Source organism: Homalodisca vitripennis, chromosome 3 (genome assembly GCF_021130785.1).
Source record: "Homalodisca vitripennis isolate AUS2020 chromosome 3, UT_GWSS_2.1, whole genome shotgun sequence".
NCBI classification, from domain to species: Eukaryota; Metazoa; Arthropoda; class Insecta; order Hemiptera; family Cicadellidae; genus Homalodisca; species Homalodisca vitripennis.
The window spans coordinates 67,701,481-67,718,242 of record NC_060209.1 but is presented as its reverse complement, the minus strand read 5'-3'; the positions used below and the strand labels follow the sequence as shown (position 1 = coordinate 67,718,242).

Here is a 16,762-nt window from a genome sequence, read left to right as displayed (position 1 = left end):
CATTGTTGATTTATCTGTGTAAACAATAATATATTTTATGTATATATATATATATATATATATATATATATATATATATATATATATAAAAACAATGTTTTTACTTATATTGTATATGACACAATTACTGTTTTTAATGAATATGTAAATAAAAATTGATGACTATGACTACGACTAGACTTCAGTTGTCCATTTCCTAAATTAGCTAATTACACTGAGTTTACTGTATATAAATTACTAGTAGTTCTGTTTAAGATGTTCTTTTGTTTGTTGTTGGTTTTGTTTGTGTTTTAAGACTTTGTCATAAGTCATAACAATTTTTTTAAATTTGTTTATTTTTATACATCACAGTACATGGACCGTTGTAACACATACAGAAACAGACAGTTTGCCAATGTAAAATAATTGGGTTAAAAGTCACATCTAATAAAATTTACATGTACAAATTAATTTAAAACAATTTATGGTAATAATTACAAACAATTATAACTCAGTGGTTGACTCAGAAATCAGGCAAACCTAACAGACAATAATAACAAATGTGGATAGTGATTTATATTTTATTCCTTTATCATAAAGGTTGCCAATTGCAATGTTTATAAACAACTGAAGTTTCCATGTTCAAGAATAATTACAAAAAATATTAATGCATGTTTGAACAAAATACACTTTTAGAAAAGAAGCAATATAGATTCTAGTTAGATTTAGGTAGGGTACATGATCTTTTACTGCATTAAAATTGTTTCCAACATTAGACTTTTGTTTACCGAGGATTTGCCAGAGGAAATAAAGAACAGCAAGGATGATGAACGGAGTGGTCCACGTAAAGTGACAGAACGATGCAAAGTCATTACATCGCTGAGCATCCACAGCCATCAGATTTACCACTTCACCCATTGTGTATTTCTTGCGGGCTGCGTTGGAGATACGCAGAGACTGCAAATAATTTCATTAATTTCATATCTACATTACTATTTGCTAGTTAGACTCAGATTTTGTATGTAATGTGTCATAATAACAAGTATTCTAGTTTATCACTCCAACTAAAAATGTAACATTATGGTATTAAACAAATTGTAAAATAATTTAAACCTTCTTATAAACAGCAAATGTGATTGCAGTCCTCCAGTTGAGACCAACTCTATACATAGACATCAACTGCTGATGGAAGAAGATGGATTGCATTTCTGCAAAAATGAAGATGCCGATTGCGTAGGCAAATCCTCTCCACATGTACTCCTTGCTTTCTACAAACTGGATCATCAACCTGTAAAATTATGGAAAATGTATCCAGAAATAAGATAAAGTAGTTAATTTTCCCCTCCAACATGGCATAAATTTAAACTAATGTGAATAATAAAATAAATATATTTATTGGAAGCATTCCCTCCTAGTCTCCTAGTCCTTCTTTGGTTGCAAGTCGATTAGTTCTAAGTCTTGTGTATACACCAGGAGGTCAAGAATGTTCCAGTGAAATCCATCAACAAGCTATTTCATTACATCAGCAATGTGATGTTTCATGTCATGGATGGGCTTATCTCAAGAAGTGAGTTTCTTTTGTTTTGATTGGCTCTCCCCACACAAAACAAAACTTCACAATAACCTACTATATTTATCACAGCTGTAAGAATTCCACAACCAGTACCTATTTTTTGTCCACAATCACAGTGATCATGATATTCCTGTTCTTGAAGACTTCAGCTGGAAACTAAGGAATGCTGGTGCCAACATATAGCAAGCAACCCAGAGGCCTCGAAAAGAAACGATGAACTAAATGTACAGACTATGCACTTTTATGAATAATGTTGTTTCCAATTCAAATTAAAATTCAATGTGATCTCCCCGTAAATAGCAATATAATTTAGTCTTATTCATCTACTGATTTTTTTTAGATAGAATTATTTACCAATACAAAAGGCAAGTCAGACTAGCTACATGAATTTGAAATATGGCTAGGACTTAAAAGTACTTTAGCACGTTGTATCGTGGGGTGGAGAGAGTGAGGCAGTGTATTTAGATGCCATAGTACCTTAGTCACCGCTGTCTTTGAAGCGATCCCCAGCGGACCATAGCCGAAACTCTGTGGTGATCGTTTCCTGGTCGGGCTAGAGCCTCCGAACTGATATTTTCTGCGTTGGAGTTGTGCTATTAGGAGGATTTCGTAGGTGACAGAAATGAAGTCCGTAATATGTTATTTAAACTAAAGATTGTTTCCTTTCAAAATAAAAAGCACTTCCTTGTTTACACCCCCATAAAAATATCATGGTACATACTTGAGTCATTATTGTCAATTCCCTTCTGCATGCAATGAGTCATACACTCAGTAGTGGCTGAAACTACAGTATGGGAAATGTACAGTCATCTGATGCACATTGCTGCCTACCAACACAGACTGTTTCACAATAGGATCGGAAATTGGAATAAACACCACTTTTACTATTATGAAGCAGGTATTTTTTACAGAAATAACATTGCTGGTTTGCAGATAGTTACAAAATTGAACAAAATGGTAGGTATTAGTAATAATACATCGTAAAAGTGAAAAACAACAAATTTCATAACTGCTCAATTAGGTATATATAGATAAAAGACATTGAAATTCACAACAGTCAGTGTTAGTACAATTTAAAATAGCTCAGCTTTTGTCTTATTCTCAAACTAAACTAGAATATTAAAATGTTTATAGTAAAATAGGTTAATTAAGATGAAAGACGTAGGAAGGGCCCTCATGAATTTAAAAGGAAAATAAGAAGAAATATAAAAGTAAAAGTACTTTTTCTTCTGTTCTACTAAACTATGAATGTAGGGTGCAAAGTTAGATATAGTCTACTGTGTACATTGCCTTTATTTTAACTTAAATTATCCAGAGAAGGTTACTTATTACACATTTTAGATCTGAGGAGAACCAACTCTTAAGTCAAAATCAAATAGTGAGAACAATTTATTCAAGTCTTATTAACATACTTTGGAAAACTGTATCTTGGTAATTTCAATATATTCCTAAACATACTCACTTTAAAATCTGTGGATTAACAAATGTCACAATATCTCCTATGATCTTAATTACTGCTGCAGACATGATTGGGCCCCAAAAAGTCCCCCAAATGGGCCATAGAATAGTGACTTTCTTTTTCTTTACACTACTTGTATTTTTCAGTGTTCCATATGATTTAAATTTCTTGTACAATCCACTGGTAGCAGCTCTGTAATTATATTCAAATAGCATTATATTGAAATAGAATATTACACTTGAACATAAAAACAAAATTTTATTTTAGGAGGACAGTTATATAAAAACAGATGAGACTGTTGTATATTAAAAGTGGTTAAAAATCTTAAAACTGCTTTTAAATTTATTAATTGATTGTAAGAGAATAAAAAAACAAATTCAACAACGTATTTTTTAATTCTGTTACCACATTATGCATTAAGTTTTTATTAGAGGTTAATAAACGACTTGCTTTAATGATATGGTTTTATGCTTTAATGAGTATAGGTTTTTTAGTAAAACAATTTTTCATCGTTGCCCTGTTTTATTTTTACGAGTTTATTAACATGTCAACCATTATTTGCTGTACCATCAATGTTGTACACATAGCTTTCAAAACAAATAATTCAGCTTTAGTTTGATATTTCAAGAAGACAGCCTCACAAAAGTCTACTTTGAATTTTCCGACTGTACTGGAAGGGATATTTTAACTTACTCAGTATCTTCACCATAATACTTTGCCCAGGTCCTCTCAAATTGTCTTACTATCTGAACTGAAGTGTCCTGATAACATAAGTCCCATAGATCGGCAACATTCAAAGATTTCCTATAACCCTTCAATATCAACTGATCAAACCATCCAAAAATCACTCTTGAGGCAAATGAGGCTTGTAACTCTGGCCATAGTTTCTGTAAATATACAATAACAATTTAATTAGTGGATATGCCAGATTTTCAGGTAATAAAATATTAAACTATCCTATATATTTAACAAATCCAGTTTTCCCACAAAAATCCATAGTAGACTATGGAGTTGGGGCTGTTATTGAATACTCTAAATCACACTATAGAAGATGCTAGTACTGTGCTAGTCTATACATTGTTTCAATTAGACATCTGTGTAATTATTTTCTAGTCTGTAGTTTAACTCCCCCTGAATAATTTATTGTATAGGACATGTAAAATAACATCCATCTTATTACAGGCACTAACAATACCATGACATGTTTTAATTTACACACTGAATTTATCATCACTAATATCATACTATGAGTAAATTAATATATTGTATCAGATATAGCAACATTCTTGGTGCAGTATTAAATGTCTAATCACGATTTTGATCATTTTTCATTTGACAGTCTTTAACAATTAGCTAATTATATATTGTGATGTTATAGGTAAATGATTACAGCATTATACAACATGAGGTAGAAATTCATGTTTTAATATAAAAGATTGTGATTAATAATTTTTTCTCAAAGCTATTTTTTAAGTGGTGTAGTTTGGAATAATTTTCAAAATAATACAAAATTTTCAATTCATCCTCAATCTACAGTATCTACAGAGCCAGAATTACCTCTACAGTCACGGCCACCAAATACGGGCGGGTGGGTGGATTTGCGCTGCTGCCACGTATGGGACCGGTGAGTGTTGATGAAGCGGAGGAAGGTCGAGAATCGGTCGCTCTCAGGCACAAATTGGCAAACGCTGTGTGCACAGTGTTGCCTAGTCCAAAGCGTCGGGGCGCGCCGACGCTGCAGCTTTCACTTTCACTCGCCACCCTGCCAGTGCCAGTGCCAGTCGTATTATACTGTCTGACTAGTTAGTGAGTGTAGTTACATACTGAAAATGGAGGAAGCTGGTAGTTCACGAGAAAATGAAAAAAACACCTGTGAAAAGGAGACGATTAGAGGGTATTAAAAAAAGTGATTTAAATAGTCAAACTAAATGTGTTGTAGTTAACGTTCTGAATTTTCTGAAAGGTTTAGCTGATCCTGGTGTTCTTGGAACAATTAACTTCAAGGAAAAGTCAAGAAACTTACATCAAAAGTGTGTGGATTAAGTCTCCGTTCTGTTCAACGATGTGTCCAGGAACAAAAATTGTCACCTACATGTGATTTCTCGTCCCCAAGGAAAACGATATTCACGAGAGAAACAAACTGACTGTTTTGAGTGACTTTGATTGTGATCTGGTTCGAAGAACAATTTTGGAATTTTATGACCATGGTGAGTTTCCAACAGCTGAAAAAGTGAGAATAAAAACTTCAGGAAAAAAATTGAATACAAGGGAAAGTGTACGATCAACTAGGAGGCTATTGCACACTGTTGGGTTTCAGTTTAAGAAAAGCAAACGATGGTCGTAAATTTTTGATGGAAAGACAAGAAATTGTGGTTGCACGTGCACAATTTTTAAGGAAAATGAAATCTGTACGGGATGAAAACGTTGATCGCGTGTATCTAGACGAAACATGGGTAAACCAAAGTCACACAAAAACATTTTATTTGGCAGCATTCTGATAAAAGTGGTGGTTTGAAAGTGCCAACAGGGAAAGGTGGTAGATTAATAGTGTGCCATGCAGGAAATTCAAAAGGATTTATTCCACAGTGCAAATGGGTTTTTAGATCTAAAACAACCGGTACAGACTATCATGCTGAAATGAATCATATATCATTTAAGAGGTGGTTTTGTGAAGATCTTCTACCAAGTTTGGAAGAACCTACAGTCATCGTTATGGACAATGCACCCTACCACTCCCGCACAAATTGACAAAGTTCCCTCATCTAATTGGAAGAAAAAAAAGATATACAAGACTGGTTAAATAGAAAAAATATTGATTTTTTGACAAGGAAAACTAAAGCGGAATTACTTGTAAAAGTTATACCTTTTTAAACAACACAAAAAATACGAGCTTGACGAACTAGCTTTGTCATGGGGCCATGAAAGTGGTGAGGTTGCCTCCTTACCACTGCCAGTACAACCCCATTGAACTTATCTGGGCACAAGTCAAGCGAGAAGTTGCTACAAGAAATAGTACTTTCAAATTAGCAGATGTTGAAAAACTGACTTCAGAAGCTATAGATAACGTTACCGCTGTCGATTGGGAAAATTGTGTGAGACACAGTGAGAATTTGCAGTCTGACGATTGGGCTAAAGAAATTGTTAGAGATGACATAATGGAACCATTTATTATAAACCTTAGAGACGACTCATCAGACAGTGAAAACAGCGACAGTGGACTGTGACATTGACAAAGATTAAAAAGCAAGTAACTCGGAACCACCAAGTGATCAAATCAACCACGGACTGACATATAATTTCACTGTAATTATTTAACCGTAAGTACTAACAATGTCACTTGTTTAATAATAATTACTTAAAAATGTTTCTTTATTATTTCTATTATTACACGTGTTTAAAATGTTTATATTAAAAATAATGTTGCTAAGGAAGGCAAAACAGATTGTTTTAAGCATGGTTACTTTTACTAAACTTAAAATATTTATTTAATTTTCGCTATGGTTACAATACATAGTACTATAGTTGAGTAATGATAAAAATATAGAAAGTATAGTATTGCTATTAAAAAAGTTGAGTAGAAATTGTGTGTATACGCACGGCGCACGCATCGCTCTGCGTGTTTGATTTTAATAATTTAGGTTTGCACGACATTTCCCAGCGAAGTTAGTAAACTGAGAAAAATTTGTTTGGAAACAAAAAATAAAGTTTATACCTTAGTCTAAAACTTTCCCACAAGAAAAATGTTCCTAACCAAAAAATAAAAAACTTCCTCGCTTATGAAATGTTTAATACACCATGTTAATGAATTAAAATTGGTTTGTAGGTATTTAGTATTTCAAAATTACATTTTTGTATTTATATTCTAAAATTATTTACTGTTATCATCAGCGGTCTCTCCTGAAGCCAATAATGCGATTTTCATCTTTTGTAACTTGTAAGATGTCATCAGAATCTCAGGAGAAAGCAAACAACATCATGCGCTAAAATGGATACAATTCAGGGATAATTCTATTTCACGATGTTTGCACAATCTGGCAAACGGCGCAATTCCACCCACCCGCCTAATTTGGTGGCCCCGACTGTAGTGGCACTAGTAGTAACCAACGTGAATTGCAAAATATTTAGGGTGAATTTAACAGATTTGTTCAAGTTTTATTTATTGAGGAGTTATGAAGATTTTAAGTAGTACTATAGCAGTATTCAGTAAACAGAAAGAACTAATATATATATATATATATATATATATAATATATATATATATATATATATATCCTCAGGCATGCCTTTTAACATCATAGTGACATGTACATTCCAACCTACTATAATAATCATCTCTAACCCAAGTCCTTTCAGTAATGAAAGCTCACCTAAATGAACTCTAACTCATGTACACTCAGTTCAAGCTTAGGTTTGTAGCTGGAAAGCTAAACAGTAATTCAAGAAACTTACAAACTTCTCTCAAAAATAAAAAAATAATGATTTTATTGTTTACTATTTCATTATTTGTTATAAAAATTTAAGTAAACAAATCTTAAAATTATTTACACCAACAGATTTTTAAAATATTTTAATTCCAGAATAATCATTCGTAAATCGATAAAACTCCAGTTTAATTTAACTTTTTTAATACAATATGACAGTATATTAATGAAGTTTAAGAAATTATTAGTTAATGGATCCTTAAAAAAATTAAATGTTTTTTGTTACAAAATATAACATAGGTTTATACAATCAAAATGGGTTCATACAATCATAATTTATTCCTAATTCAAAAAAGAACTAATTACCTGACTTTTTGGATAGTTGGTTACTTTTGGCGGTGGATCAGCAAATATGTTTAGAATAAACATTAAAACCACAAAAGGGTAGCGAAACATGTAAAGAAGACTCCTATATAAACTTTCTTCTGAATCCTGAAATAGAATACATTTTTAAATTAATAAAATAATCGGATACACAGTGTTTAAATTTCAAAATCAGTGTTATGTATATTCTACTTTAAAAGCTTGAATTAGGTTTTAATAAATAAGCCCTCCCTAAGCTAAGCTGTTGGTGACATGGTGCTATATCTTCTATGCACTAGTAAATTAGTTAACTTCAAGGCTTGTGAAGGTCTAGTAACAAAAACTAAGCGTTAATCTCCTATTTATTTGATAAAATATTAATGTACAACTCAATAAAAGATAAAATATTTACTCACCTTATCATTATTACTACTCTGTAATCAATATAGAACTAATAATCAGAAGCAAATTGTGATTTTACTTCTAAGAGAGGTTATTGTGCTCTAAATTATGTCCTTGTTCATTACCAACACACTAATTTAAAATAATTAATGCTCACATCATTTTCTGCATCTTTAAATTCTGTAAAGAATTGTGCGACGCCAGCTGTACTTAAAATCAGCCAAAACAAGAACAGAACTGCTGAAGACTGGAGTCCTCTTTGCATGTCCCAAATTAGCAGTACCAAAGTCAACACCTGAAACATGGATTACCAACCTGACAGTACAAAATTATTACAGGCTAAAGAACTTATATTTACTGCAACAATGTGAATTTTTCTTTATACAAGGATTTTTATACAAGTCTGAAAAGTAGATAGCTTTTGAACAATTTTAATTTATTCTCATTGAATTTACATCTACTCAATATCTCGAAAACCTTTTGAGGGACAACTATATTTTAATTTAAAAAGTTTAGTACATTTTATACACAAGCAAATGATTTCTTTTACATTTTAACTCCTCTATTCTACATAAAATTTACTGCATAAATCATACTTAGTTTTGCTTTATATATAATTAAAAACTAAATTCTGAAAACTTGTTCTAAATGTGTTATTTCTCTAATTATGTTTTATGGACAATTTCCCCATTTCGTAATTAATGAAGTGCTTTTATTAAAAAGTGTTTCATGAGGTGGTAAAGGTGAGAAACTGATAATGAAAACAATGCATTGGTTTTTATCTAATTAAAAAAATACTTGTATATATCTATGAGAAGATACCAAGATTTAAAATATGACTCTTCTGTTATGGGTCATTAACATCTTCAATACAAATAGTATGCAAAACGACGTAGTACCAGATACTGATTTCTTCTTTGGGTAAATGAACCTCAAACGTCAGTCTACTCTCTTTATGATTGATTATTACTGTTACATCTCTGAGTATTAAGTGATGATGTATTGATTACAGTACCTTGTCAAATCAAATCAAATCAAACAGTTCTTTATTAATATTTTCTTGGAGAAAAGTAATAGAGTCAGATTATTTACATACATCAGCAAATATAAAAGCATTGGTTATGGATGTTCTGTTGTTGCGTTATTCCTCCAGTCAAGGAACTCCTTCACAGAATAGATTGATTGTTGCAGCAGCCAATTTTTTGAAGCAGTCTTCAGGTTTCTTACGGGTAGGGTCTTCAAATGGTCAGGAAGCATGTTGAACAACATAGTGCCTTTGTATGAGGGCTTTTTTTCGTAAAGGCTGAGGTGATGAGAGTCCAGAAGAAAGTTGTGTCTGTTTCTGGTGTTGTAGTGGTGTTGGTTTGCCAGTCTTGTTTGGTTAGATGTGGCAGCGTGCATGATGGTCTCGAGAATATACAGTGCCACTACAGTCAGGATTTTTTGCTCCTTAAAAGCTTCTTTGCAACTCTCACGACAGTTCAGACCTGTGAGGGCTCTGATCGCTCTCTTTTGTACAACCAGTACTCTATGTAAGTTCTGGGCTGTTGTTCCACCCCAGGCCACCAAGCCATACCTCAAGTGCGACTCAAACAAGGCAAAGTATGCGATCTTTGCTGTTTGAGAGTCACCTATTTGGTTCATTCTTCTAATGACGTATACACTGCTGCTCAGTTTTTTAATAAGATGGTCTACGTGGGGTGTCCATGAGAGACTGCTGTCGATGGTTATGCCAAGATATTTAGTTGAGTCAGCAATGGATAGCTGTGGGAGAGGGTCATAGTTGTTTCTGGATGCAGTGAAAATTAATTGCTGTGTTTTCCTTTCATTCAAAGCTAAATCATTCCTGCCACAGTATTGCTTTGTCATTTCAAAGGCAATGAAACTGAGAATGCCGAGTTGGTCTTTATTTCTGTTGACAAGAATGAGGGCCGTGTCATCTGCGTAGGAGACTGTTTGGCAGAAGTTGTGCAGGAAGTCAGGGAGGTCATTTGTTAACAGTATGAAGAGGATCGGTCCAAGCACCGACCCCTGGGGTACACCTCTTTTCATTTCCAATGGTTTAGATTTAACTTTGATGATCGAGTTTTTACTCTTGCAGGTTAATTCAACCATCTGTTTACGGTTAGTTAAGTAAGTGTTAAACCATTTTGCCTCTTTGCCTGTTACGCCAAGGGTGTGTAGTTTTTCCAATATCAGACTGTGCCCTAAGCAGTCAAAGGCCTTGCTTAGGTCCAATAATATAGTGGTGGCTATGGATCCGTTTTCAAGGTGGTCTATCACAGTTTCCACGAGTTGTACAATGGCTGAGGTGGTTGATCTGCCTGGGAGAAATCCATGCTGTCTTGGAGTCAGGAGATTGTTACCTTTAAGATGATCAAGTAGTCTTGTTAATACGACTTTTTCCAAGATTTTAGAGAGAGTAGGTACCAGTGAGATGGGCCTGTAGCTGCTGATGTCTGTAATTTCTCCATTTTTATATTTTGTATACACCTTTGATGTTTTGAGACTTGATGGGAGTGTTCCTTCTTCGAAGGATTTGTTTATAATGTCTACTATTGGTTCAATAAGTTCAGCTTTGCAAGACTTGATGAGTTTGGCTGAGACTTCATCCTCACCTGCTGAAGTTTTAGGCTTGAAAGAGTCTATGATGGCACTGACTTCTCTTGGGTCAGTTTTGGTGAGTTTTAGTTTTGCAAGTACTGTCTCGGGTTGGTTTACAGGAACTACTGGTAAAGGAGTGTTAGCTCTATGCTCTTGGAGGGTTTTTTCTGCTACTGTTGTGAAATACTTGTTAAAATGGTCAGCTATTTTAAGTGGGTCGGTTATTTTTTCATTGTGGATTGTAAGAGTTTCTATAGTGTTGTGAATATTTTTCCTCTTCCGTTCCTGATTAATGATTGCCCACAGTGCTTTTGATTTGTTATCCGCGTCTGCAATGAAAGCGGAGTTTTGTTGTCTCCGGAGTGTCTTTAACTTAAGATCATAGGCTTTTTTCTTAGTTGCTGTGTCTTGTTTGTGAGCTGGAAGGCCTGTGAGTATTTGTTTGCTTAGAGCAGCCAAGTAAGCCTTCTTAAGCTCCTCACTCTCGGCGTCCAGCCAGGGCTTCGTTGAACGTCTTCTCTGTCTACCTACTGAGTATGGACAAGCTGTGTTAATGGCTTGCTGAAGGATATTCTGGAAAATGTGATAAGAATCGTCAACATTTGCTTTTTGTATTACTTTGGTCCAGTCTTGATCTGCTAGTAGCATTTTTAATTTGTCTAGAGTTCTAGAGTTGATACGACGTTGTTTAGATGGAGGAATTACATTGCATTTCATTGTCATGTCAATAGTACAGACTTGAGCTGTATGATCTGACAGACCTGTAGTCAAAACTTTAAAGTCAACTTCATTTTCACTTAGGTTAGTGCAGATGATGTCAATGGAAGTCCGGCTGGTCGGTGTCATTCTTGTAGCTGGTAGATTCAGTCTTACTATATCATAAGCGAGCAATGCCTCTTCTAGTTTCTTTTTTTGCTCATCGTCTCTGAGGCTGTCAACGTTAATATCACCCATGATGATGATTGCCTGGTTCGATGTTAGTGCCTCGTCTAGTTCAGCTGTCAATATTTCAATAGCATCATCAAGCTTGCTGCTTGGTGGTCTATACACACCCAGGATTAGAAGACAGCTTCTATTGGTTATCAGTTTGTAGTGGCTTACTTCACAAATAAGTTCTGTAATCTGGTCAGAGGTTTTTACCAGAGAGAACTGATCTTCCAGCTCTTGTTTGACATATGCTATCACCCCGCCTTTTCTGTGTTTTTCTCTGGTGAAGCCTCCCAGAGTAGCATATCCTGGTATCCTACAGCAATTAACATTTTCCTTGTTTAGGCCATGTTCTGTGAGAACCAGTAGGTCGGTGTCTGTGCTGTACAGAAAGTGGGTAAGTCTGTCAATTTTGTTTACAAGGCCATTGATGTTTTGGTGAGATACTTTAAGTTGCTTGTATGCCTGTACGTGAGATTGTTTGCTGGGAGACACGAGTTTACAAAGGTCCTGGATTTGAATGTTTGTTTGAGTTTGAGTTTGGACATCTTTCTTGGGTATAGGTCTAAAAAATGCTTATGTTGATGTACTTGGTCAGCCCGTTTTGGCTTTGGTGGAGAATGATCGTTTGGGAAATGAACCTGTGCTTCTGTGATTATATAATTATTGTTGTGAGCAGGGGGGAGTGGAGATGTGGTTTGATTGGGTGGAAGAATGTGGAGGTCTTTTGAATTATTCAGTTCTTGAGGATGATTCAGTGTCACACAGGGGTCATTCAGATTTTGTACTGAGTTTCGGCCGGCTCCATTATTTGCCATGAGTGACTTTTCAGGTGAGTCTCCGATTATATGAGAATCTTTCAATTTCTGTACTTGCAGTGAGACATTAAGAAAATTCTGAGGTAACTGAGATTGTTTTTGTGTAAGGTATTTGTTTGGTTTTTCTGGGATTGATTTGACATTTGAATTGAAGCATTTGTATAGCTTCTTTTTAGCAGGTACTATCTTATTCTCTAATTTGTTATTGTTGTATCTCTTCTTCATGATATCATGTTCAGGAGTTGTAGATTGATTGTTCACTTTGTTCTTCAATTCCATTATGGACTGTTCCATCAGCTCCTGCTTCTTTTTCATGAGAGCTATATCCAACAAGAGAGTAGAGTTGGTGAGGGGTATGCCAGTCGTTTGGGTTTCCATATCCATTAAAGATTTTAAATCCTGAGTACAGCAGGGCTCTGGTGCTCTTTTTAGTTTGAGAATTATTTTTTCCTGTTCATTTATTTTGTGTATGTAGTTCTTGAGCAGTTCAGATTGTTTTAGATCATGATCCTCAAAGATAGCTTGCAGATCAGCTTTATCTGTCCTGCATTTTTCCAGTTGCATTTCCAGGTCCTGTATTTTGTTGAGGAGAGATTCAATTTTTTGAGCATGCTTTACTTCCAGTGTTGTGAGATCCTCTATTGTTGCCTCCAGGCCTAGTGCTTTGAATTCATGTACCGATATCTGGTTTTTCAAGGTTTGTATGGTGTTTTTTAGTTCCATGTTTTCCTGCAACAGAATAGTTCCAGCTTCGGCAGCTAACGTCAGGGAGATTTCCAAGTCTCGATCTTCTATCATCCCGTGATCAATAACTTTGGTTCTCACTTCTTCTAATTTTGAGTCTATTGGGGAGGACTTTAAGTTTTCTAAATTCCTGTGAGGATCAGAGTGTTTGCCATTAGAGCCATGGGGAGTAGTTGGATTTTTTGTTGGGCTCGGATCAATGTTTTTTTGGTGGAGATTGGCTTCCCTTGCATTTGAGGCACTGCCATTTTGCAATTTCAAGAGCAGTCCACTTTTTCAAGTTTTTCTCCAAGATGTTTTGGCAACCTGCGTGATACCACTTTTCACATAAGCCTGTGCATTGTATTCCTGAAAACCTGACTCCAGTTTCACAGTTTCCACATGGATATTTTGAAGGCATATTGAGTTAGTTATCTAAAAAGATTGCTTCTTTGTAACTGGTAACAACAAAGGGGAAATGTTAAAAACCTTCACTGATTTGAGGTCACAGTGGTTGTGTTAATATGATACATGCGGGCATTTAGTATATTGTCAGATATCAGCACGCTGCAGTACAGCTGTGACTGTGGTCAGTGAAGTACAGCGTCAGCAGGTGGCAGTCACTGCTCCTGTCTGTGTGCAGTTAAGTTATGTGTTTAAACAAACAGTCACCAACAGTAATTATATTGTAGCAGTTATTATCTGTTATTTGGTTATTGTAGACACAGCAGGTTGTAGATAACGAACAACAATAAGAGATAACAGGGACAGCTGTTCAACTACCGAATTATACCCGGCTGGTTGCAACAGACGGCTGTTTTCCTTGTGCAGAGTTCTGTCATTCATACAATTCAGCACTTATACAAGTAACTACTCAATTCATCACATGCAAAGTACAATAAATTTCATTTGAAATAACAACTTCAGAAGTTTGTTATATAAACAAACCAGCCGACAGTCTCATGCAGCTCGACAGCCAGCTGTCACTACAGCCGGTATTAGTTGATGTGATATTCAATTAGAACCGGTAGTAGGGGCACACAATACTCAGATTGCCCAATATCAAAGAATGCTGCAGGTGTTCAAACACTGGTGCTACAGCTTATCTTATCTGCTGGTCAAAGGTCAGCTCTCAGCAACAATATATCCTTATCTGAGAGCCTGTCCTATCAAACTGGTTAGAGACACTCACTTATATTCAAATTTGACTAATAAATTGAATTTTATCTCTTATTGGGAGTCAAACCTGTTTGGTTATAGTTCATGAAGTCTTCACAACAAGAAACTGCTGATTTAGGTACCAATTATTATAGTAAAAACTCACTAAGAACTGCATAAAACTGCACAGAACTGAAGAGCTGACTTGCACGTGGACCTGCTTCTTATCTCTTCTGTACTCAATCTGTCATCTAGCTCAGTGATTTATTACAACCAGTATTGTTTTTAATTCCGTTTTAAACGTTTAAGACAAAATAGCAATTTTGTTGGATGCTTTGACATCATATCATATTTAAAAGTTCTTTTTTAAGTAACAGAACATTATATATAACAGATGAATTGTCACTTACAAAAGTAGCAGAAGTTACAGCAGGAGTCCATAGATCAACAGGGTAAACCTTTTCTCCTGCCATACTCAGGGTCAGTGACCAGACGAAGCTGGTAACACTCAGTACGATAAGTACCAAGTTGAGACACTGTTGGAAAAAAAAAATCAATTTTATGAAAATATTTAAATTATTTTATCCATGTTTTGAAAGTCTACTAATTTAATGTATTTTTGGACATAAGTCATAATAACAGTGAAAGGGAATACAGTTCTTCCAAATGTATTGTTGTTTAATATTTATATTTATAAATAACAAATTAGGACATTTTTATAATTCATCTCACAGCTTAGAAGAAGAACTCAGGTGATTGGAGCAAAGAGTTCTCAAACATACATTCTAGCTGTCACAAGTTCACATTTTCTGCAGTATACCGAACTTGAAACCAACAGCCCTAGAGTTACATATATTGGTTTTCTTTTCTAATGTTATAATAAATCAATACAACACAGTATTGAAGGTCCCGACATAATGTAATGAAAGATTTATCAAATAGACGAATGGACTTCACTTTGATCTTTTGACCTCAAAATAAATAGGACACTCTGGACCAAGAAGAACTTATGTGCCAAGTTCCAAATTATGTGCTCGTTGGAAATTTATGTAAGCAGGAAAACCAACAAACTGAACTGCATTGCCCTCAACACTTAACGAGAATAGAGAATCGATAGAAACAGTACTAGCAGTTCAGGTTCAGGATTCAAGGGGATCGAGTCTCACTGAACATTGGAGCTTCCGGCGGGCTGAGGGTTAAAATATTTAACATTAGCAAAGATTCAGCAAGAGAATTGAAGAAAAGGATCTAGCCAAAGGAAGAAGAGGCAAAAAGATTAAAGGAAACAGAGAAGCACTTCTAGCACTGAAGCAAGAGGCTCGGTTGGAGCTGGCATGGCCAAACTCCCAAAAGCCAATCAGCCAACAATGAAGACTAGGGGTAATTGAGAGCTTATCATTGGACTGAGAAAAACATAATGAAGATTTCAAGGTTGTTCTGTTGAAAGCACACCCCAGCTTCTGTAAAGGTTCCCTGATCAAGTGATGGATATACTTAGTCGAGACAACTCTAACCTCAAAATAAAAAACGGGCAATGTTATCAGCCCTTCATTGTTGCAGGGAGAGGAATGGATTGCTTCCCCTTATCCGCAATTGTTCTAGGGATATCTCCTCTATGACCATAAAGTGGAATGCCAATAGTGGAGGCTGAAGCGTGATAGTATGCTTGGTCTATCTACCATATGATTCTTCTTCCTTCATCACAATACTGAGGCTTCTGGTGGAAGAATAACTAGCGTTATGGATCTGAATCAAACAGATTATTTCCAGAGTGCAGTTGTCAGTTGTTATCATGATAATTAATTGTCTCTTGTGTTAAAGAAAGATTCGGACCAGCATTAGATGGTGGTCTGATAGTCTAAGTTGCAAAACGGTGTGTGTCAGGTGGTCGCAAGCTGACATGAAATAAACAGCTAAATAATGTGCTTCACAAGGCAAGATGAGCCCTCATGACTTCCAGATGGTTCGTTGGTACGAACTGGAGCATAAAACTGAAGATAGCATGTTGGCTATAGTGTGCGATTGAAAGACACCAAATAACCAATGGTGGCACGCTTGTTTGGTGGACAATGACAGAGCAAGACACGATAAAAGATAAGATTACTATCTTACAACGGCCGGCTTGTTTGTTAATAAGAGGAGTTTTTAGAAGCAACCCTACAGCTGCACTTGAAGTTTTTCTAGAACTTCTACCACTAGACCAGTCATGGTGGAGCCATATAACTCCACATATCAATTAATAGCTGCGATCCAAGATTTCATGTGGCATATTATATACTATGGCTAAAGATTCTGTATTTATCAAACTCTTTGTATTAACCATTCAATACCGAGA

General features: G+C 35.2%; 1 protein-coding gene across 2 annotated transcripts in view; it reads right to left on the bottom strand.

The window, feature by feature from the left end:
• The window catches only part of LOC124357022 (multidrug resistance-associated protein 1-like), an 81,436-nt gene that overhangs the window by 48,020 nt on the left and 16,654 nt on the right, over positions 1–16,762 (bottom strand). For both annotated transcript variants that reach the window (XM_046808391.1, XM_046808393.1), the window contains exons 3-9: positions 14,838–14,963; positions 8,355–8,492; positions 7,799–7,924; positions 3,705–3,898; positions 3,015–3,203; positions 1,093–1,267; positions 768–936 (exon numbers count right to left, since the gene is read on the bottom strand). In XM_046808391.1, the coding sequence (XP_046664347.1) occupies positions 768–936; positions 1,093–1,267; positions 3,015–3,203; positions 3,705–3,898; positions 7,799–7,924; positions 8,355–8,492; positions 14,838–14,963 (1,117 nt within the window). The remainder of the gene's footprint in view (positions 1–767; positions 937–1,092; positions 1,268–3,014; positions 3,204–3,704; positions 3,899–7,798; positions 7,925–8,354; positions 8,493–14,837; positions 14,964–16,762) is intronic.